The sequence below is a fragment of the Cottoperca gobio genome, chromosome 4 (genome assembly GCF_900634415.1).
Source record: "Cottoperca gobio chromosome 4, fCotGob3.1, whole genome shotgun sequence".
Taxonomy (NCBI): domain Eukaryota; kingdom Metazoa; phylum Chordata; class Actinopteri; order Perciformes; family Bovichtidae; genus Cottoperca; species Cottoperca gobio.
The window spans coordinates 799,368-824,103 of NC_041358.1; the positions used below are offsets into that span (position 1 = coordinate 799,368).

Consider the following 24,736-nt stretch of genomic DNA (forward strand, 5'->3'; position numbering starts at 1 on the left):
CAGCACTGAAGGGCCACAGGTCACTTCCATAGCTCTGTGCTGTCATTGTTGTACTGTTGTTACAGTGAGTGCCACCTCCACACAGCCTGAGAGACCAGAGACCTTTTACACTGTTTTGCTCTACTGCAGATTAATTCCTACACAAAAATGTCCCTCTCTCATTTTACACCATTTTAACTTGCCTTAATGAGTGATTCCCCATTAATGGTTAACTGCTATGTCAAAAAATGTTTTTATGCATGGGTGATAAGATCCACCGCTAAGGATGTTAAGCAGTCTCATGTTGTTAGTGCACACTGCATGGATGTGGTGAGGACGCACCATGGACTGCACATGTCAAATGTTCATCTGTTTCTCCTTCTGACTTTTTGTGATTTTTATCACAGCAGCATAGAGGCAAATTGAGACAAGGAAACACATTGTATTATCAGATTTAGTTTGAAAACTCCTTGATTGTTGTTTTCCATCAGCATCATCCTTCTTGAAATCCAGAAGGCAGCATATGAGATGGAGATCCCTCTGCATGTGCACTCAATATACAGCTGCAGATGCTTTGGTCAGACAAGGACATTAGAGGAGAGGAGAGATCAGAGAGTTGAGAGCAGAGGAGGTCACTGCAGCCATGCTGGAGCTTTCATCGTACTCAGCCAGACAACACAGTTGCATCACCATTTTGAACTTCTTAGTCACGCTGCAGCTCAATGAAGGACGACCCAGTTACCTGATTGCTGGACCGTCACTCAACACTGCAGCAAGAGAGAGACTTGCAGATCTCCATATGAGCATTACGATGGTCGCTTGCCAGTGAAACCAAGTTGTTTTGTATGTCTAGATTACATACAGTTGTCTAACCATTTTAAATGACTATTTTCGAGGTTGCAGTTAGCACCTGCTGCACAGTTTTAGGGTTAGGGCAAACTCAAAGCAGCAAAGGCCAGGATATCATGACTTTTAGTCTATAGTTCGGGTCAACATCCAAAAATGTTGAATCTTACAATTCCGATATTGCTCGAGTATAGTTTCTCCAAAATAGGACGTACGTGCAAAAGGAGACATATTTATTGAAGCTCTTTAAGGCCCTGTCACATAGTGGCGTATGGCAGAAACGTATGCTGGCGCATATGAAAATTAGCATATACAACGTATATGAACGTATACAGAGCCTATTGATAGCGTATCACGTACTTATACAAAACGAATGGCCAACGTATTCGACGAATGCCCAACAGATGCACACCATCTTTTTTTTTTTTGCATAACTTTTTTTGAGCATGTTCAAAAACGTTTCACGGCCTCAGTGTTCAACAACGTACACCAGCGTATTGCCGATATTCCGTATACACCGGCATACCGTTTCCGCCATACAGCGAAGGAATACGCTAGGAATGCGTCATGCATCTGTTGGGCATTTGTCGAATACGTTGGCCATTCGCTCTGATACGTTTTGTATAAGTACATGATACGCTATCAATAGGCTCTGTCTAAGTTGTATGGCACTGTGTAACAGGGCCTTTACTTTGAGAACATCATCAGGAGCACTTAGAGATGTAAGGAAACAACAGCTAATAAATACCAGGTGATTGGTTAATTGCATTAATTAGTGTCTTGAAAACTCTCGCTGCTTCTGGTCATGGTTTTAAAGTCAAACTCCCCAAATATTAGTTGATCTTCTGGTTCCCATGGTGGAATTCAATATATTATTTTCATTATCATAACAAAATAACATGATTATATCCAAAACAACAAAACTAAAAAGTCCAGTAGATCTAATTGTGAATGATAACATATACATGTGTGGAATTAAATGGAAATGTTATTACAATCATCATTTAGAATAAGGGCTTCCAATATACCTGCTCACTGTATAGTACCAATCAATTTAACAAAAATATTACTCAATATGCATCATATCCATCATCTAAGACAGTGGTTCCCAAATGGTGTGCCCTGAGACAAATCCCGGTGTGCTGTGGGATTTTGAAACAATTAGGCCTATTGCATTTAACTGTACACAAGGTTATGAATGATTTTTTATTTACTTCAGTGTTTCCCCTAAGTTTACTGCTCTGTGGGGTGCTGCCTGGGCTGGATGAGGTCCGTGGGTGGCGCAGATCTTTTAAGTTCTCTTAAAGAGGAAAACGCAGTGTATGACTTTGGTTCTGCGTTGTATATAACTGCTGCAAAAAGGCATTAAAATATTTTATATCTTAAGAAAGACATTTTGCTTTCTCGCTTAGAAGTTTAATTGGCAGTGACATTTCAATGGTTAATTGGTGTCAGACATCACACATATTGCATAGTTTTCTGTTACTATACAGCGGTTAAACCTGCAATGACTTTTCGCCACTTGAGGGAAGTTTAAATTTATAAACATACCTTATAAACCATATAAAGTTGCAAACAGTAGCTTATTTACACATGCAGTAGACAGAGTACTATTAGCATTAATTTGTAGTGGTGTATGTGTCCACCTGATGAATGTGAACCCAATATTCACTCTCATTTAGCTCTGTTTTGGTCTCCACCAACTCCTGAGTGAAAGGTATGTGTCTTTATCTGCTGTATGACTTACTATGTGGACCAGCGAGTCTCTAACTGTGTCTGTCTGCTGTTAGGTTGTGTACAGTGGGATTATCAGAGCTTTTTAACTGACAACAGTTGCTGAAACAATGCTGTGGAGCAGTGAGACTGAACAAAAACAGTAAAGTTGCTGCTGTAAAAGCAAAACAGCTGCAACACACCATGTAGCACCATTACCAGTACGAGCAACACCTATCACATACAAGTAGTAATATGATCTATTGAAAAAATTGATTGCAGCTTGTTAAAGTATTTTCATTTGTTTATATACTGTTGAATCAGTATACTATGCAGATCAGTATGAAGTACCCCGTTTTGAATCAGGCAAGTTTGGGGCAAGTTCTGCCCACCTAAATAAAGAGTACAAATATATGAAACCGCTAAAATGAAACATGTTGATGTACTTTTTTTTTACAAGAAACGCACAGCGACAGTTTTGATGAGATAGACTGGCAGAGAGAGTGGAAGGGTAAGTCATTTTAAGCCACAACACTTCTCTCAGTGGAGGAGTGGGCTTCCTCTTCTCCAAGTCATTTACTCTAGTCTCACTGGAGGTCTTGTTTATTTCTGGAGTGTTTTTAGACAGAGGAAGGGTGATTTTAGCAGTCTTAGGTAGTGGTGGGACCATGGTCAAGACTGAAATAAAAATGCTTTGCCAACTGCACACCCTCAATGTCACACAAGACATCACCAGATCTATGAAAGACCTGGAGGGTGATATAGTGGAACTAGAAACAATCAGTGAGTCCACACTGGTCCGGTCCCGGATTGAAAACTCCACCGAGATGGATGCTCCCTCTAGCTTCTTCAGTCTGGAGAAAAAGAACGGAACTCAGTTCTCTCAGACACAGAGCAGGAAACAATGGAACCAAGCCAGGTAAGAAGGTGAGCTGTGAGTTTTTATTCATCCCTCTACTCCAGTGAGTATGAGGGAGATGAAACACTCCTCGGACGGTTCTGTGGTGGATTACCTCAGGTCTCCGAGGAGACCAACTCACAGCTCAAGGGGCCGTTGACTGTGCGGGAGCTGCAGGCGGCAGCGACGGCCTCACAGTCGAGTTTTTTAAAGCTTTCTGGGACATTTTAGCTAATTATATTTTATATGTTTTTAATGAAAGCCTGGCCTCTGGTTCCATGTTGATGTCATGCCGCAGAGCAGTGATAACACTTCTGCCTAAGACGGGAAACCTGCATGACATTGGTAATTGGTGCCCTGTGTCTTTGCTGTGTGTGGATTACAAGCTTCTATTCAAGGCCGTGGCCACCAGGCTGGGGGGGTTATGGAGCAGGTCATTTACCGGGACCAGACGTACTGTGTGCCCGGCAGGTCCATGGTAGACAATGTTTACCTAATTCGGGATGTTTTGGAGGTCGCCAGCTCATTGGGCATTAATACTGGTCTGATTTCTCTAGATCAGGAAAAGGCTTTTGACCGGGTTGAACATCACTTCCTCTGGAAAGTGATGGAGAAGTTTGGGTTCAGCCCTGGATTCATAGCTAAGATCAAGGTGTTGTACAGCAAAGTTGAGTGTGCTGAAGTTCAATGGTAGTCTGTATGCTCATTTTAGAGTGTGTAGAGGGGTCCGGCAGGTCTGTGCTCTGTCGGGAATGCTCTATGTGCTCTCCCTTGAACCTCTCCTCAGGAAAATACGCTCCAACCTACAAGGTCTGTTTTACCTGTTTTTAGTAGCAGCATTGTTTTATCAGATTATGCATCATTGTTGTCATTGGAAGCCAGAAGGAAGCAGATATTTTAACTAATATCGTAAAAGATTTTAGCACGGCATCGGCAGCAAGGGTGAATTGGAAGGAAAGTGAAGCCCTCGCTGTTGGGGAGTGGCGTGGCGGTCTCCCAGTTCTTCCACAGAGCCTCACCTGGAGAAAAGATGGAACAAAATATCTAGGTGTGTTTTTAGGAAAAGAGAATATAGTCCAGAAGAACTGGGAGAACATCACTGAGGAGATTGCTGCTCCCTCAGATGTCTTTTAAAGGTAGGGTTTTGGTTTTAAACAACCTTGTGGCATCCCAACTGTGGCACCGTCTGACCTGTGTAGACGTAGAAAGAAATTGTAGATATCTTTTAGGATGGTCTACACTGGGTGCCACAAGGGGTGCTGTTTTTATCCAGAGAGGAGGGGAGACAGGCCCTAGTCCACCTGGCCAGCTGAACAGTCACTTTTCAGTTTTTACAGAAATATCTTACCGGTCCGGCTGATTTGGTGTGGAGAGACGTGGCCAGTTGTATTCTCAGACTTCGTGAGTAACCTGGGGCTGGATGCTGCTCTGTTTTTATCTGATTAAAATGTTTTAAAGGTAAGTGGGCTGCCTCCGTTTTATCAGGGTGTTTTTAAGTCTTGGGCCCTTTTTAATCATAAAAGGTGCCCAAAGTCTGACTCTCTGCACTGGTTGTTAAATGAGCCTCTAATTCACAGAGCCATGCTGGGCATCAGCAGCAGCATTACACCTGGCCTGATGGTGGCGCTGTGCAGGTCCAGGACCCTATGCTTACAACAGCTGGTGGATGCAGTGGGACCAACCCTGGGCTCTCTGCTGGGTCTGGCTCAGAGGATCCTGCAGCCCTGGAGCCAGAGACTCTCTGGAGAGGAGAGGATCCTCCTCATCAAATACAGTCAGGGAAAGACTGATCCAGACCCAGCAGAACCATTTCCAGAAGTCTACCTGAGCCCAGGGCTGGGAGAACTGACCAGCCCCCTGCTCAAGGTCACTAACCCGGCAAAACTGTCACTGCACAGAGCGAACAAAACAACTTTCTATGCGAACTGTGTAAAAAGCATCAACAGAAAAGGCCTGTGCAGCAGACCCTACAATGTGTGGAGCAATAGACTAGGTGGAGAAAGCGGACAGGGCCCACAGTGGAGGATTTTATATGGTGCTATCGCCTCAAATGCTTTTATCTTTGTTATTAATCCTGCTGTTTTCAACAATTCTCCGTTTTGTAATGTACATGAGTCTGTCTTCCATGTTTTCACTGAGTGTAAGAGACTCAGAAGTTTCTTCTCTCTTTTAACATTGGTCTTTAGTCTTTTTAATGTAGTTTTTACTGAGAGTGTTTTTATCATGGGAGCTGCCTACAAAAAAGATAAGAAATAAAAGTGGCAGCTCCTAAACTTCCTCTCAGGAGAAGCCAAAATGGCGATTTACATAAGCAGAAAGAACAGAGTGGAAAACGGAGAAGGGCAGGAGGCGAAAGCAGTGTGGCTGTGCAACATTAGAGCAAGGCTCTGGCTCGAGTTCAGGTTTTATAAACATATAGGAGATATAGACACTTTTAAACAAAGTTGGTGTTTTAAAAATATTATCTGTTCTGTCAGTGATGATGAATTACACTTTGCACAAGTTTTTACTGGATTGTTTTTTTTAAATTATTTTCTTTTAACTCTTTGATACACAAGCTATGCAATATTTTTCATTTTTTGGCATACATGTGTCATTTTTGGCCTGTGTATGTGGGCCTAATGTGGTGATGCAGGAACTGTTTTGGTTCATGGATTAAGGCGGTTGATGATTTGTGGTAATTGAGAATTGGATAGTTGATAAATAATTGGAATATTGATTGATTGAATAAATAGATTTACGGGGGTGTGGCAGGGAGGCACTCACACGAGGTGGCTTTGTGGGTTGATGCGGGTCATTTTTAACCCATGTGGTGCCTTAGTAGTAGTGATAAAAAAAATATTTTTTTATTCAAAACATAGCAAAGAAAAAATTCAAATAGGAATTTGTGATAATCAAGGGTTAAATATATAGATTTTTATTTGTTTAAGCACTTTATTTTAAAGCAATTGTACAAATGAAAATTATGTAAATAAAGTGTTTTTTGAAAAATCTCTCTCTCCCTCTTATTTAAATGTATGTTGGTCCCAACATGGGGTTTGGGACCTCCCCAAAGACTCTCAAGATAAATGTGAAAGAGGGAGAAAAAGATCGACCAAAATGTAGTCTCTAATCTGTAATCTAAAAATGCATAAATTTAATGTAACATCCAAACAGCAGATGAGTGCGTAGGCTACCCTTGCTGTGATGTATCACACCTCTCCATGTGTATGCGAGTTCCCTGACATATGTGTTGGGTATACTTGACAACAATAACAACACATACTCATTAATAATACAATCTGAGATTAATTACACTATCAAAGGGAGGGACAGCTGGATCATTTGATGACTGTTGTTCACGAGTACTTTACAGTCTGTAAACACAAAGATCTGTGACAGCTTTTGTTTCATTTGTTGAGTCATCCACCTGTTATCAGTTATGTAACCCATGTGTGGCAAAACCAGAAAGTCAGTTCAGTCCCCACTGAAGTCCAGAATTTTCTGAAAGCATGAACCCTGTTTGAGTAATTTTCCTGGCGCTAGGGATTGGAAGTGGAGAAATAACTACAGCTCATGGCTTTATTTGACAACACTGCAGCACTGAGACACTCAGAGGATCCTCCCAGTGTAGGTGCTGATTCCCTCTGAGCAGGGAAGTTTCAGCACTCTTTAACAGGAGCCTGATCTTAAATCTGATATATAATCAGTCAAAGCCAGACAAACGCAGAACCTGTTAATGTGCACAGTAATCACAGTCCAGCTCCACATATGTGTTTGTGCTGCAGGATCTAAACCAGGCTGAAATATATTGAGACTTTTTGGAGCTCGGCTGTACATTTACCAGGGAACAGAATACCTTTATTTTGTACCATAACCCTTTTAAAAATAAAAGGCTTTTAATAAATAATTTAATTGTTAGACTGCCAGACCACTTTAAATGTAGGATAACCCCATTTGATGTTTCAACTCTGCTGTGCTTCGTACCTGAATTATTTTTTATGACAGATCGTTCTTTTTGAAAATGACCAGAATTACAAAAAAAGACAAAAATCTAATCTGGCAGTAGATGTATGTTGTGTTTGTGTTTATGTAACCAGTAATCTCAGAATGGTTCCAGGGTTCTAGGGACGGAGCACTAGGTGGTAGGTTAACATCCCCCATTCATATTAAGGTGGAGTAAAATATTCATCAAATAAATGTAAGAACATTTTGAGGCTTGTTTGATATGTTAATTACAAATATTTCCTAATTAACATATCCAAATATTTCCTAATTCCTAAAACAATTAGGTCTGTGTTACCATTATTTCAAAACATTTGTTGCAAATAAGTGGTACACTGCATAAACATAATTCATAGGAGACCTTGTTATGGTGTTAATAATAATTATATAACCTTTCAAATGTGTCTACAGAAGGGATACTTCATTCATAAAGATGATGTGGAAAAACTGTTCTAAAAAGCTGTGACTTCACAGGGCTAAAGAGTTTGTATAAGCACTATTATTGTCAGTGTTGTCCCCATCATGCACACTAATATGTATTCTGGCAGAGCACATAGCAAGCTCTAGCGTGCTTATATCTACACTGCCCACCTTCACTGCCAATGTGCCCTTAGGCAGGGCATCCCAAAGGAAAATATACAAAAAAACAAACTTAAGTCACCACACAGAGATTGGTTACTGCTGACGCAAAGCGAGCAGCAGAGGACAGGAAAACAGTGGGAAAGAAATCTAACCCTTTAAAAGACACTGATGTTAATTCAGTGCCCATCAGTGCAACCGGCTGTACCAATCGGGGCCATAACAAGTCCAGGAGGCTTGCTTGGAGTGATGTGCCTTAGCTCCTCTTGAGTGTCACAACCAACCAAAAGAGAAAAGTATATGATGTTTTCTGCAGAAAGGCAAACTACTCTCATGTGTGAGAAGTATCTCTCATCTCTGTCTGCATTGTACTGGCTACAGCTCCTGCTGTCTTCACCATCTCCCTCCCTTCATCCCCTTAAGCGCTCTCTGTCGGTTCACTTCATGACTAATACTGCACTCTCATTACCCAGAGTTCTGCTGCCGTCTTCATCCTCATTGTCTCTCCCTCAATCTCACATTTCTGCCCACTCTCTGTCATTGCTTTTGCCGTTTTGAATTTTTATTCTCTCTTTAGTTCACAATATCTCTGCAGCTGACACACTCGCAGACAGAGAACCTGAGTGGCGCATCACAAAGGACTTTTGTTTTTTTTTAAAAAGAAGCTTCTTCAGCTTTTACTAGTTGGAGGATTTTGCTATCTGCAATTGAAAAAGATTGAGATGGGAATACAGCGCTGTGGAGCACATTGAGCACCATTTACAAAGATTCAACCAGCACATCTCTTGTAGGCTCGTCTGAAATTTGACAACTGAAATATATTTGTATTGTACTTTCTCGAAAATAATAATTTATATGTAGGTGGTAAAGCCTGAAACAGCCTTTAAACTATCATGCAAAACAAACTCTTCATCAAAATAAAGACTAATGGAATTATTTTACTCTTGAACAAAGAGACACACCCATAACCTCCTCATATTCAGTGGTAGGGTGGCTGTGTTGTAAAAGCACTTTCCATTTACCATTAAAACTTTTAAAATAAATGTAATAAAATGTAATAAAATGTAATTTACACACAAGCCTTTAGATGTTAAAAGGACAGTCTTACTGACAGTCAGAGAAGAAAACTGTCAAGTTCAGTACAGAGGGTTCCAGTATGTACTTTCCAGCAACTCCTAGAGGGGAGCGGAGGTCATTTTAATATTGCATGCACGGGTCAGTGACCCTTGACCTGTCGGGGGCCCATATTTATAAAGCGTCTCAGAATCACTCCTAATCCTGCAGAAAGTTCAAATTTGAATAATACACTCCTGGTTAGGACTGATCAATACTTATGAAGCCTGCAATACTGACTTTGAGCAATAAGAATGATTGCTGCTGGGAAACAGTGTGACTTGTCTGTTTACTACAAAGTAAAAAATATGAAGATGTGTTGTCATTTTCAGTTGCAGACAGTTATGGTTCGATATTAAATTTAAAATGCAAAATGATCTGTAGGTCTATGTGTATGAGTAAATAATTGTGGTAACTTGCCAGGGTTATATATGCAAAAATATATACAGTATATAAATATATATATACAAATATGCAATTCACATAGTAGACTGTAAGGAAACATTGGCAAGCCACTCGTGGATTTATAAATAAATGTAGGTTATGTAAATTCATGTAGGCTAATTTGACTCAGCTATTGAAATTATTAGCCCACTCCAGCCACATTGTTACAGTATGATGCCTGTAATACTGCTGTATCCTGCACACAGGGACACGTTTCACTAGCAGCATTGATGTTGATAACCAAATGGTTGTAGCGCACATCTTCCACTCTAGTAGTTCCCCGTTTTGTTACTATTTAATAAGTGGAAATCTGTAATAAAACCTGTCTCGCCCTCCTTAATGCATTGCTACCTACCTGGGTTTCTGTGAAATGTCTTGTCGGTCACTGTCTGTCATTCCTGTTTTATTTTGTACCTACCTCTTGTCCCTCATCCCAGATCCCTTTACTGCCTGTCTTTGTGTGGTTTCCCGCCATCGTCAGCGTCTGCCCCGATTGTTTCCACCTGTGCCCACTCACCTCATGTATAAATAGTCCTGTCTCCCCTTGTCTTGTGCCAGTTTGTCTTGTTATGTCTCAGTGTATTGAACCAGTGTGTCAGCAGTATTTTTTTGTATATCCTCCTTGTGAGTGTTTTGAGTTTATGCTACCTGTTTGCAAGTAAAGTATTTTATTTTACACTTTACATCTGTTTCTGGTGTCGTGCATTTGAGTCTACCTTCCCTGTGTCCGAGGTCACTACAGAAAACCTTCATTGATGATCTAACCCAAACCAGTTAGCCAGTTGGTATGTACACATGGGGTATAGCTGTGTTGTATATCTTTGTGCATTAAATATTAATCTGTTAACAGTGATTATCAGTCGGGCCCGTCACTCGCTTTTAACAAGACCGAGTGGTTTCAGAGAGAAAAGGTCTGTTTGTTTGGCTCTGCAGCCTCAGGCTGTATTTACTGCTGACAATATCTACATGGCAGAATAAGTATAATGGGTTCCTGAGTGATTTGGAAAAGGCTGCCAGAGAGACAGCCCTTTTTTGTGTTGGGTTGTTTGTCTATCAATTAGAGTGTCGATTAAGTAAATGTGTCTGGGCTCCATCTTGCTGCTGGCAAAGAACAGAGCTGTCTAGAGACACACCTACAGGAGGTTCCCAGCCAAAATCGCTTTCAACACATTCCTGCTCAATACTGGGCTCTATTTGGGACTCAGACATCTAACAGCCAAACCACATACTCGCATTCTGTTTCATCAAATAGGGAGCTTAGCTCAAAGCCATGTCTGCTGTAGTGCAGTCAGTGTTGCAGAAATGTGTCTTTGGAAGAGATACAATCTGAGGCGAAACACTGAATGAACTGTTTAATGAAATGTATAGCAAGGAGCACAGACAATGTATTATAAGAACTCATACTACTTTAGAATACAAACATACAGTATATGTCCCCATGTTCCCCAGCTCAATATCTTACATCAAGGAGATCGAACAGTTTTAGGTTCTCATCAATGTTTTTCCATAGGTCAAATGTTTAATGTATGTTTCCCTCCTGATGTCATCCTGAGTGACGGTCCACTCCTCACTCCCTAATACATCATCAAATCTGCAGGCAAGACAGTTTTCTTGACTTTTGACATTTACATCTCTACAGTGGCCAAATGGATATTTACTATTCAAACTGGATTTTAAATCCATCTCCCTTCATTCTTATGCTATTTTAAATGTGAAGATACTTACAATTTGTATTTATATCAAGAGACACACAGACCCTGGGAACAAAGAGATGATCCCAACTGAACTATGACCCGCACGCACACTTTATATTTTTTACTTGTGAGGAAATCTGGTATTGTATTAATACATAAGTCTTATGGTAAGATAAAGCAGGAAGCAGGTACATGTCAAATTAAAGTAGCCTAAACAAAAAGTGTGCCTAACCAAACATTAACCATAGCTATGGCAGATCATAACCTTTTATCAACATCATCATCATCATCATCATCATCATCATCAATAATTTTCCTTTCAAACTCTTCTCTCCTCTTTCTCTATTTCTAAAACAAAAAGCGCTTTCTTCCAACCCCAAAAAACTCCTCTCTATCTTCTCCACCCTCCTCTATCCCCCCAGACCCCACTTCCTTCTTCTCTCCTACCGTCCCACTTTGTCAACTACTTTGTAAAATGTTTCCGACTTACCGACTAACATCAACTGTTCACCATCCACATCACTTCCCCCCACTCTAATTTATTTCTCACCCCTCTCTTCAAATGAAGTTCTATCTCTCGTTACCTCTGCCAGCCCTACTACCTGCCCTCTGGACCCTATCCCCTCTCACCTTCTCCAGTCTATTGCTCCTGACCTCCTTCCTTTTCTCACCCATCTCATCAAAACTTCCTTAACAACTGTTTGCTTTCCTAACAATCATAAGGAGGCAAGAGGGAATGCTCTCTTAAATAAACACTCACTCGACCCCTCTGAAGTGAACAACTACAGAACTGTCTCTCTTCTGCAGAATCTCCACTGGCTCCCAGTCCCCCAACGCATCCATTTTAAAATCCTCCTCCTCACCCACAAAGCCCTCCACAACCAGGCCCCCTCCTACCTCACCGACCTGCTCCATCACCACACTCCCACTCGCACCCTCCGTTCCTCCGACGCAAACCTTCTGTCCTTGCCACAAAGGACCAAGCGCCGGACCTGGGGTGACAGAGCCTTCTCCATTGCCGCCCCCTCCCTCTGGAACTCACTCCCCAAACACATCCGTGACTGTACCGATCTTACCATGTTCAAATCCCAAATCAAAACCCACCTCTTCAGATCTGCTTTTAATGTGTAATTACTTCTATGTATTTTTAATGTTGATGTCCTGTCCCTTAATGTCATTTTTAATGTTATATGAACATGTAAAGCATCTGTGAGTACCTTTTTAAAAGCGCTCTATAAATAAAATTATTATTATTATTATTATTATTATTATTATTATTATTATTATTATTATTATTATTAATATTATTACTTTCATTTCTTTCCAGTCTTTAATCAACTCTCGTCTTACCTTCACCAGAACAACATTCTCGATCCGCACCAATGTGGTTTCAAGGCGGGCCACTCAACTGAGAGTGCCCTCCTCGCTGTCACTGAGGAACTTCACAATGCTAGATCAGCCTCCCTCTCCTCTGTTGTCATCCTTCTGGACCTTTCTGCTGCGTTTGACACAGTGAACCACCAGATCCTCCTCTACACCCTCCAAGAACTGGGAGTCTCAGGCTGTGCTCTCTCCCTGCTCGAATCCTACCTAAAGGATCGCACCTACAGGGTACCTTGAATAGGGGCTCTGTCAGACCCTTGTCAACTCACCACCGGGGTACCTCAGGGCTCTGTCCTGGGTCCCCTCCTCTTTTTTCTGTACACCAACTCAATTGGCTCTGTCATTCACTCTCGTGGCTTCTCCTACCATAGCTACGCAGATGACACTCAACTGATTCTGTCTTTTCCCAGATCTGAAACCCAGGTGGAGGCACAGATCGCTGTTTGTCTGGCTGATATCTCTCGGTGGATGGCTGCACATCACTTACAACTCAACCTTGAGAAGACTGAGCTCTTTTTCCTTCCGGGGAAGGACTCTCCCATCCAATACCTTACAATCGGAACCTCGGTTGTTTCCCCAACTCAGACTACATTACATTGGTTTTGCTTATCGGTATCTAATTGTTGAATTCATATTCTATTGTTTCTGTATGTTGCACTTTTGTTTGGCTTAGTGAAGCTATTGTTCTGCACTTAAAGGATTGTACCAATTTGAAGATAATGTACATGCAATATTCTTGCTGAGTTGTATCCCCATGATTGGTTGCACTTTTTGTAAGTCGCTTTGGACAAAAGTGTCAGCTAAATGTACTGTAATGTAATGTAATCATCATCATCATCATTATACCCAGCACTGACAAACAATGTTGCAAAGCATGCAACTTTGCAACAGGAGACCTCAGTTTGTTTCCCATTTTCAACCAAAATGTTGGTTTCACCTGTAACCATGAGGATGAAGGTTTGTTTTTTAGTAACAGTTTAGACGGTGGAAACGGTGTTAGTGAAAGGTGTGCACATTTAGGAAATGTTAATGTGGTAGACCTATAAGGAGACACAAGGGAAGAAATTACAGTCTTTCAGAAAACTGCTTCTGCAGACCTGTACTAACTACAATATTCCCCTTTTCTGACAGTGATGCTGTCTCTTATTGAGCTACCTGTCTCAAGACAGCAGAGTATGGACATGGAATATGGTAATAATGTTTCCTTTCATTTTGAAATGATGCATTCCAAATAGCATTACAATAGTACTAATAAATCAAAATGACAGAACTATATAATGATCAAACAAAACAAGACCAAAGCTACGTGTACCCCTTGATATAATAATTATTGGGTTGAATATGGTTGGTCATCACTAGGCTCTGTACCCAAACAGCAGCTATCTCTAGAAAGGTGCACATCTCTTTTCTCACTAGGACTCTCCTGCACTAGTTAACTAATCACATGATTCATGTCCCATGACTTAGTGCAATACTCCGACATTGACATGTCCTATGTGATTTAAATCAACCTCAAACAGGCCTGTGGGTATACGTGTAGCGGAGTCCTTAATTTGTTGTCTGTACACATAGGGACCGGATCTATTGTTAGAGCAAAACAAGTTCCAGTTCAAGGATCCATGGAGCTACAGGAACTGGACTAAACTGGACTAAACTAGAAAGCAAACATCTCTTTTGTGCATTCCTGCTTGCGCTGCCACTGCAACTGAAGAACTGCAATCCGAAGATTAAATAGACCAACCACTCTAAAAACCTTTGAGATACAGTTTTAACACAAAAGGAAACAGAAAATAGAGCCATCATGTTACATTTTGAATGTACTGTGGCACAACTGCATTGGAGGAATCCATGCAGAGGAGACATGCGGAGCTAGCAGATCAGACTGAAAACAGCGGAGCACCTGTCTCCAAAGTAACGCCAATGGAAGGAACTTTTGAATTCTGCGTTAGTTTTGGATCATTTCAACTATAGCATTTGGTGGTGTTTCTTTTTCCATGCACACGCGCTAGTTTCACAAGGTTGTCTGCCCACAACCTTTCTCTTTACCTGACTAGTCAGGAAGCAAACTAATCAAATGTGTTTGTTATGTCAATACAATTACAAGTACTAACTGTTCCTGCTCCGAATATTGGGACTATACTTGTGGTTCCTGGGCCCGTCAACAGGTTCCTGTACTTGGAAAAAGCTACAGCTCTCACTAGAACTCACCCAAACCCGTTTTTAAATCATGTGCCTTTAAGGTACCATGACTCTGTTCCACTCTAACTGAATTGAGTTGACCTAAATGGTTAAAACTGCAGATAAACAAGCTGAGTCAATAAGAGTGATTAATGTATTGTGTACAAATGAGGAGCAGTTCTAAGGGTAACACAGGGTCAGATGAACATGAAGACCCCTTCAGTTGTCAGAGTCAGTGAGGAAAACCTGAGCGGAGGCATGAGTAGGAACAGCTAGGACACATGACATGTGTGGAACATTAGTGAGACATGGAGAAAGGCAGATAGGTAGTCAGGTCTTACCCTCTAAGACAGTGAGCTTGGCGCTGGTGTTGATCTCTCCCACACTGTTGGTGGATGTGCATTCATAGATGGCTTCATCACGATGGGTCCTCAAAGGCTGGATACGCAGCACTGACCCCGAGCCGTCATCAAACTCAATCACCTGGAAAAATGAAAGCAGAGCAGGATTAAAGAAACCCCCTGTGATATTTCCATCCAAGTGCATGTCTGTTTTCTCCTCCCTGTTGCAGGCCCATATGACATAATGGTGTTTAACTTACAAAAATGAACAGTGGTTAGCCTAGCTTAGCATAAAGACTGAAAGCAGGGGAAAACAACTAGCCTGACTCAATCAACATTGGAAAATATATCTAACAACACATTTAAAGTTTCTGTAAATGCTACGATGAATTGAACTCAGCTAGCTCCTGTTTCACTAGCTTTTGTAACTTTACATTACATTACATTACAGTTCATTTAGCTGACGCTTTTGTCCAAAGTGATTTACAATAAGTGCAAACAATCATGAGGATACGACTCCAAACAGCGGGAATCTCGCAAGTACATTAGCTTCAAATAGGTGAAATCATTTAAGTGCAGAACTATACATGTAGCTTTGAAATAAGCCAAACAACTATAAGTGCAACATACAAATAACATAATTATTATTATTAATTAATTTTTTCTTCATTGACCAAGGTGCAGTCGAAACAGGTGAGTTTTCAGTTGGCGACGGAAGGTGTGAAGACTGTCTGCTGACCTGACCTAACACAATACAATCACTCCTTGAGCATTTCTTTCATTCAAAAGTCAACTGTTTACTTGGGGCTTATTATTCATGTTCTATGATAAATAGGAATCTTCCACGGCTCTTGCCTTTAAAAGTATCCCCTCCATCTTAACAAAGTTAACCAACAATTAATTTGTTAGCATATGAAGATAGATAGATCTGGAATAGAATAGGATCTCTTTTTTATCTAGACATTTAAAAAATTTTTTATCTAGTTCTTATTTTTCCCACTAGTCTATTGGTGCAGTCTTAATGAGTATGGCACACTGCATTTCACTGAACATATTGCTTGTGATAGATATAGCCTTTGAACTCTTGAATCCATGAACTATTCTGTTGAGCTGGTGAACTTAAACCTGCGATGGTTCAGGGAAAATGGGAAATTACAACATTAAATTGTTCAAGAAATGTACTACTCTTATCTAGATATATAGAGTGAGCCACAGGTTATGTTCCTAGGATATTTATTTTCCATTTGCATTATTAATTTAAGAAAAGGGAGTTACAACATGTTAACCAGTGACCGTTAGAGGTGTTGGTAGGTAACCCTTTGGACAGAGCCAGGCTAGCTGTTTCTAGTCTTTACGTTAAGCTAAGCAATCCCTTTCCTGACAAAAGCTCTACTTGTACTCTTGGAAAGAAAGCAAACTCGAGGTCATTTTACAATAGAATCACACCAGGAGGATGTATACAGTGATGAGCTTGAGTGGACAATAGGTATGTGAGGAGCTTTAGAAATGTTCGGAGTGGGGGGTAAGATTTGGAGGTCAGGGCACTGGGCCTTACACTTCCGCCCCACCGCAATGTGTGTGACCCAACAAGCCAACTGACAGGAATCACATTCTTGCTCTAATGAAGGAGGTGCAGAGCTGCAATCTCTTCCTGCCTTAGTAGGAGGTCAACCTACCTCACACACAGGAAAGCCATCAGTTTCTGTCAAAGCACAGAATAATGATAACGGTTATTTTAGATACCCGTAAAGGCTTTTGCACACCATCCTGTGCTAAAGAAGCTAAAGATCCTTTAGCTGCCTAGTGCACAATCACTACAGTCAAGTAGAAGAGATATGGAAACATGGTGCAGGTTGCAAATTGAAAAGGGAAAATCACAAAACAGGAGAAGGATAACAAAATAGATTAAAGACATCATGGAAATAGTGTTTAAATTATCCAGGGGACAGTTTTCATTATTGTAGAATTGTGTGTTATTGATGTCTCTTATTTATTCTTATTATAAATACCTTTTTAAGGGATGAGAGAGCATCGACAACTGTACTTTGTCAACTGCCAACTGTCTGACAACTGTACTTTGTACTGTCCGTCCATGTCTGTCTGGTGCACATTGTGGCAGTCCCCTCATTACATCCCCGAATCACTTCCCTTAAGCAAGGAAGCAGCGTGTCCGTTCAACCTAATTTGCATATTGAGATTTCAATCACAACTTTTAGATATTGAGAATGCTTATTAAAACCTGGTTTGAAAACAAAGATCCATCATCAGATGTCATTATCTGGATCACATGTTAATACTAGTTGGAAATGAGTTCTAAGATTTACCTTAACTCTGTAGACTAGTGTGTCTGTGTCTAAATTCTAAAAGTAAAAATAGATAACTGGCGACGTTATGTAATTTGATGTTAGGTCACTGAGTCACATGACGTTACATCGGCCGCTTATTTTAACCCAAACTATGATCTTTGTTCTAAACCTAAACCTTGATGTTTGACGTTATGTCACGTGTTACAACATTAACCCCATTAGGCTGCCCCTGTCGTCATCATAGGGGCATTGTGCCCAATCGGCAAAATATGACGAGTAGGGATGAGAATACGTTGCTAAAATCAGAAATGTACTTTGGGGTATTTAAAGGTTATCTTGTGTTCCAAGGGGATGGTAGGTCGTGTTTTTTGATTGACAAGGATGGTTTAAATGGTTTGCTTTAAGTCTCTTATGTCGTTGATTCAGGATTATCTTTCTATTGTAATCATCAATCAAAAATCTTGATTCTACTGAAGAAGATAGAATAACAGGGTAGTTAAAGGAGAGGTGGAGAGCTACACCGTCTCCCTGCATTGTGAAAGGGTCTGTCCACCCCACACACAGGGTAGCCGTCAGTTTGAGTAATGCTGAGCAATGCTGAGCAGAAAGGTGGAAGATAATTCCTATTACTCACAACGACATGAACCAAGTGTCTCCGTCTATGCAGGAATCATGTTGAGTCACTTCACTTGAAGTCGTTTGGGTTGGCTGGCAGCTAATGAGCCTTCCTGCTTCTGCAGAGTCCTGCAGGAAGGATCATACAGTCCTGCTTATCAAGCAGTTGCTGTGTTTGTTAATGGAGCTGCATGCATACAATGTGTCATACACCTGATGTGTGACAAAATAATCTCAAATCCTACATCCACTTTCTTTTTGGAGCTTTCAACCACATAGACTACACAGTGTATGTTTAGAATATCACAAAGACATTAGTGCCTCTGGTAAATGAGAGAAGACTCTTCTCATCGGAGAGACGAGCATGAACATTAATTTACGTCACATTTCACAGTAACCATTATTTTGATAAAAAGTTTAAGTTTAGTTTATTTTCCGTTTATTTCGGTCAACTTAAATACGCATATAAAAATACAAAATTACCAATAATAAGTAATTACTTTTGAAGTAGTGACAAACCAAAGCAAGTTGTTACTGATCCAAAACCCTTTTGCATTAATTATTTTGAACAACTCTTATAAAATGTATTCACTAAAAATGAAAGAAAGAAACTAAATAAAATATATGGGTATTACATATTCTCAAAAAGTCGAAAGCAAACATTCATTCACACACAAGTGTTCGTACCTCAGCTTTATATTTGCTAATCATCTTATAGTTATCTTCTGTTTCTCATTGTTTTGAATGTATTTTCCCAAACCTCTACCCAGTAGGTAATGTACGGAACTACAGAATAATGGTACAATACACGTCATTTAGATTCAGGATGTCTTTTGTTTTTTGAAATATTGTAATGGCCTACATGATTTATTTGTGGTATTCACCATAGTTTGTGTTCTATAACAACTCTTAAAACTTTATTTTCATAAACTCTTTCTATTTCAAAATTATCTTTCATGATTTTTATGGGATTATTGATTTTTATTGATTTTTCTAAATAATTCACCCAAATATTCACACAACATGAGATTTGACCAAAAAAACATGTAGGTGTCATCTTGAACTTAAAATGGACAATCATTTATACAATCATATATAGACTGAATGATCAATCGGTCACTTTAAAAACAAATCAATTAATCAACAATTTAGTTGCAGCCCTGTTCCATCTGCACATTCATCCCTGGGCCTTTTCACAACAGTCCCTGCCTTAAGACTATAGAGGACTGAAACTCTTTTCAAGTAAAACTTGCTTAAGATTTAATTATATTTTGTCCTGTGGCTAATTTTGCAAATGTATTAATTTAACGCATGAGTCAATATATATCACATTTTATTATATCAATGATACCTGGTCTGAGGTAAGAGGTGTCATGGTTCTTACACACTGCATAACGTTGACTGTCATCATGTGGTGGCCTCTGGCTCAGCAGCAGTGGGTTATCACAGTTCTGCTCTCTCATCGTGCCACTATATAACCTGCAGACACTGAACTATTTACTCACTGTGATGCTGGGCCTCAGGTATTGTCATTAGAATAGTGTAACGCAATTGATTTGCATTTAGTGAACTTTAAACAGATCCTAAATGCAGAAAAGCTGCAGTATAGGTTTCTGTGCATGGTGGTAATCAGTAAATACAGACGCAGCCTACAACTCAGCCTCGCTGCTAAACACACCTGAGAAGGTTTGTTAATACATTGTAACTGCAAGTATAAAATGAACACAACCTATCCTGCTCTGTCTGTCTTTGTCCACGCACTAAACACAGAGAGCTAATGAGCAGTGAGGGTGAACATGGAAGTGCTGCACATTCAAACACATCACAGGGAGCTTTGAGGCTTGCTCCCGGGTCACACCTCAAAGCGCTGAGAGCTGACTTTCTTCCCCTTCTTCATCCAGGTGATGCGAGGTTTGGGCTCACCCACTGCCTGACATACGAACGATGCCACTCCTCCCGAAATCCCCGTCTGATCGTCAGGGGACTTGATGAAGCTGGGCATGCCTAAGGGAGAGACACAGTGAGACAAAGGCGAGGGAAGAAAAAGAGGGAGGGAAGAGAAGATAGTATCAGATAGAGGCATGACAGAGAAACAGCTCCAGGCAGGCTACAGGCTTTTTACATCTGCTTATCTGCTGTAGGTCTTGCAATAACAATATGCCCTTTAAAAAGTTGTCTCTTGCCTGTAGCCACAACTAGTCAAATGCAAATCCAGTAAAAACAGCATCCTTCCCTTGGTAATAAGCAGCACACACATTCACTGAAGGTGTCAACTGGAAACATAATACACCAAGATTAAAGTTGGAAATAAGTGTTCATGTGCTTCATGTATTAGTCATGCATATATTAAAGGCTGCTAATGTTTAGACGAGCAGGTCAACATTTTTTTCTATCTGGTGCTCTGCCAGCCACCGCACAGGGACGCACACACAGGCTAACAAGCACACAGATGACGCAATACACATTCCTGCAAACTGTAAAGCTTGGCCTTAATTATACACTATTTTACTGATCAATGTGCTAGTCTAATTGGAGAAAGCGACTTTTTGCCAATGTAAACATAATTATTAAATAAGTTTAAAGGGGATTAAATAGGTAGTCCATGGACTTAGTATTGCTTTTCCAAAATGTTGGCGAGAGACAAAAGTAGAAGAAATGGTCACTCTACATGTTTGTAAACCTCAAAGCTAACAACAAAGTGCTTTGGTGTTAAACTAAAATGTCAGCATAAAAACTTCATTTTCTTTACCTTCAAAGGATCATTCCTGTTGATCAACACTTGGTTCTTATTCCATTAGTTTTGGACTTCATTTTTTAAATAAGTTTTATTAACCTTGTACTCACCAAGTTAATGACTGAGATTTGGTAAAATAGTGACATCACTAAAAAAAAGAAGTCTCACGGGTCAAGAAAATGACAGAAAATCAGTCAGGTTGTAAACAAAAGTTACATGTAAGTATGTTTCTAAGAACTCTGGATGACTGTCAGACACAGTACTGTAATACCTGTAATACCTGCATCAATTTGCATGCGCATAAGGTTAACAGCACCTTGACCATATGTATAAAGCCATTACCAAAACCCATTTTCTCCAGCACAGACCACAGAAAGGACCATTCTAGTCCGTCAAAGGCTTTCATTGCATCAAGAGACAGCACTTTAGCATCTCACCATGTATGCCAGTAGTCTTGAAACTGACTGGTTGAAGCTACGTTTTGAAACTCCAGAGGCTACATAGCTCATGTAAATCTCTAGTGTTGCGGGGATGACACACAACATTAAGCTACTAAAGCACTGGGCCTATTCGGGGGAGGAACCACATTTTTCATGTGTTGTGTACAGTCCACCATGCTGGATGTGGTACCCATGCCATACCTCATTAGAAAGCTTAGAATCTCGTCTATTTAGATTTTGAGATCACAATCACAACAGCAGGTACAATCAGCTCCTCAAACTAGCACGCAAACTCAAAATGAAAATCAGAACTTTGAGCCAACTCACCTATGAAGCCTCATAATACTCCTGTAATCAGTAATACTAATGAAAAACACTTCTGTGTCATTGCCAAATGTCCAATACATCGATTCCAGTAAAACAAATATTGATCGTCAACATCATCACATCGATAAAAGCCCATAAACAGCTGTTGCAATCTTTGAAATCAGCTGATCGATGTGTGTGTTTTTCCGTTTATACTCGGTAAAAACATTATTTGCCGTGTCTGCAGCGCTGAGCGTCTGAATCCAAAATGTAGAGCAGACTCTAAGTGTTCGAGTGACACCTAATTTTAGCCAATCGGAGCTTCCATGCGTTATCTACAGCCTTCAATAGCCAATGAGTGTCAATTTGATAAGGAAGTGCCAGCCCCTCTTCTTTTGTTTACAGACCGAGCCAATAGCAACCGAGTCTACCGATGACTGGAGTATCGTGTAGCCCAGGGGTCGGGAACCTATGGCTCTTTCGATGACGTGATATGGCTTGCAGACAATTTTGAGCTGACATTTTTTAACATGATTAACAAGTAATAAACAATTATACTGTGTCATTTTAAAGTAAAACATTTAGCAGCGGATTTGTTTTTAGTTCTCCCCTCTCCTTTCCTCCGCTCTGTCTCTGACTGCACAGCGCACACACTTACACGTGTGTGTGTGTGTTTTTGTGTAGGGGGCGGAGCCCTGCCCTTCGCGAAACAGCAGAGGAGAAACTGCGCAAAGCAAGCAGTAGACCGGGGGGGTCAAACTCAATCACAGTGAGGACCAACATTAAAAACTGGGACTACATCGAGGGCCAAACACGGTCCACATGTATTGAACAGGATACACATATTGGATAAAGTGCAAAAATATATGGAACATATTTAAGTCAACTGCAAACGGATTGCTGAGCAGTTCAATTTAAATTTGTGAGCAGCAAAGTCGGCAAATGCGCTCATTTCTTCAGCAGAATGCTGTCGGGAACACAGCGGTGGAGATGTTTGTCAGTGTTTTGAAACGCGCAGTGACCAAAGTTTCCTTCTGCATCCGAGTCTCCCACATGCAGCTCGGCATCATACATGTCTGTGATCACACGGCCCTGAAGCTGCAGGTTTAACAGTGAGATGTTTCGTTATGTCGCACAAACAGTCCAGCTCACATCGTCACTTTCGTCCCAGAGATCTGTGGTGTGTTTCCCTTTGCTTTCCAAAAACTTTCATTTCATTCACACATTTAGATACTTCCTCAAATGTCTTTTCCCGTGGTTGTGCCATGCATTGATTTAATTACCAAAACCGGCGGGCCAGTTATGACAGACATGATAATAATAATAATAATAATAATAATAATAATAATAATAATAATAATAATAATAATAATAATAATAATAATAATAATAAATTGTATTTGTAAAGCGCCTTTCAAAGCTAAAAGCAATCTCAAGGCGCTAAAATGCAGGACAACAACAAAAACAACACCAACAACAACAGACATAAGAGGTTAAATAGGTCATAATTGCCTTGAGTTTGACACCCGTGCAGTAAACACTGAAACGTGCACATAAATTAGATAAATAACGTAAGCGTTTAGTTTATTTAATAAAAGAGCACCTGTTCAATGAAACACTGATACCGCTATTAGTACTCGGAGATGTGTTATTCTTAAAAATGCACGCATAAAGTTTCAAATTTATTAAATATGTGGCTCTCAAGGAAATGCATAAAAAAATATTTGGCTTTTATGGCTCTCCCAGCCAAAAAGGTTCGACCCCTGATTTAGCCAATGAAATCCTGAACATTGTTTTTTTTTTTTACAATTTATTATAAAAAAATACAAACAAAATACAAAAATGTGTGTTTATACTTCACTTACTCTGTGTCATTACTACTAACAGGGAATATGGGTATATAATAGTTATGAGCAATACAAATAATATTGTATTAATAAATATAATATCTCCAAATTACTCAGATTGTTTACTCAGCTTGTAAATGCCTGGTGTTACTCTTAGAAAAACCTGTCTTAATATATTGTGTTTTGGTGCCTTTGTTCTGAAATTTGAACCTGAACTTGGTAATACTTGATGTTATGTTCCTATTGTGTTTTCCAGCTCACCACTACCAGCTATACCCATCTTCAGGCAACTTTTTAATTCAGACAGAGTTTATTTTCTTCAAATTCAGTATATTCAGACCACTATTACTCAGTGCCAGAAACACTTGGAGTAATTCTGACTTTTCTTTTGAATGAGAACATGCATCTGGTGCAAATGGTTGAAGAGCAAATTTTAATTTACTTTGGGTATGTCGTTTGTAGGTATTTTCGGGTAAATTCCCCCACCTCTAAACCGCTACACCACTTTCTTTAGAGTTAAAACTGAAAGTGAGCAAACCAGTTGTCCCTAATCCGTCAACGAATCCCTCAGCATCAAACTAGTGCAAGAATAATTGGTAGAATTTAAGAAAGTACATTAGTCTGTAAACTGCAACGCATGTTTACAACAGACAGCTTCTGTATTAATTAATCTATTTGTTTAGTTTTGTCTTCCAAATAAGGGGGTTTGTTTGAATCCTGTCAGATTGGCTTTCTGGTTTTGTTTCTTGGCCCACCAGACATGCTCATGTTTCCAGACATCACTTTAATGATGGTACCTGGTGAGTACTCCAGTATGATAATGATGACAAAGCTGCAAAAATACACATACAATACAATATACCCTTTTTGTGCACAAGCCCAAAAATTACATCCTTTTAGCTACATGATCTTTGGTGCAGGGCAGTTTGAAACTAAACTTTACCAACCAAAGTTTGCAGGGGATTTAATCATTTCAAGTCAAACTGATTAATCTTAGTCCAATTGTATTACAATATTAATTCCTGGAAATACTCATAACACTGATGATAAATTGTATTTCTTGTAAGTCAAATTAAATGATGACACTAATTACGGCTCCAAAAGATAAATGGTCTGATGGAACAAGCAAGTCATCTGTGGTGTTATTAATACTGCTAGTGTTGTTCTGTCAATGCAACAGAGCTTGTTTCTCTGCTGTTGAGAAGCAGCAGAACACAAAGATCAGTCTTCTCACAAGCTTTTGCCTGCCTTCTACTTGTGTGGTTTGTGGTGCATGGCTCCTTAACAATTACATCATAATTTGATTCATGGAGCGATTCAAACACTGAAATCCATA

General features: G+C 40.0%; 1 protein-coding gene across 1 annotated transcript in view; it reads right to left on the minus strand.

Moving 5' to 3' along the window:
* ptprfa (protein tyrosine phosphatase receptor type Fa) overlaps positions 1-24,736 on the minus strand; it is a 238,747-nt gene that overhangs the window by 170,469 nt on the left and 43,542 nt on the right. The window contains exons 3-4 of the mRNA XM_029429417.1: positions 19,932-20,077; positions 15,153-15,294 (exon numbers count right to left, since the gene is read on the minus strand). Coding sequence (XP_029285277.1) covers positions 15,153-15,294; positions 19,932-20,077 — 288 coding nt within the window. The remainder of the gene's footprint in view (positions 1-15,152; positions 15,295-19,931; positions 20,078-24,736) is intronic.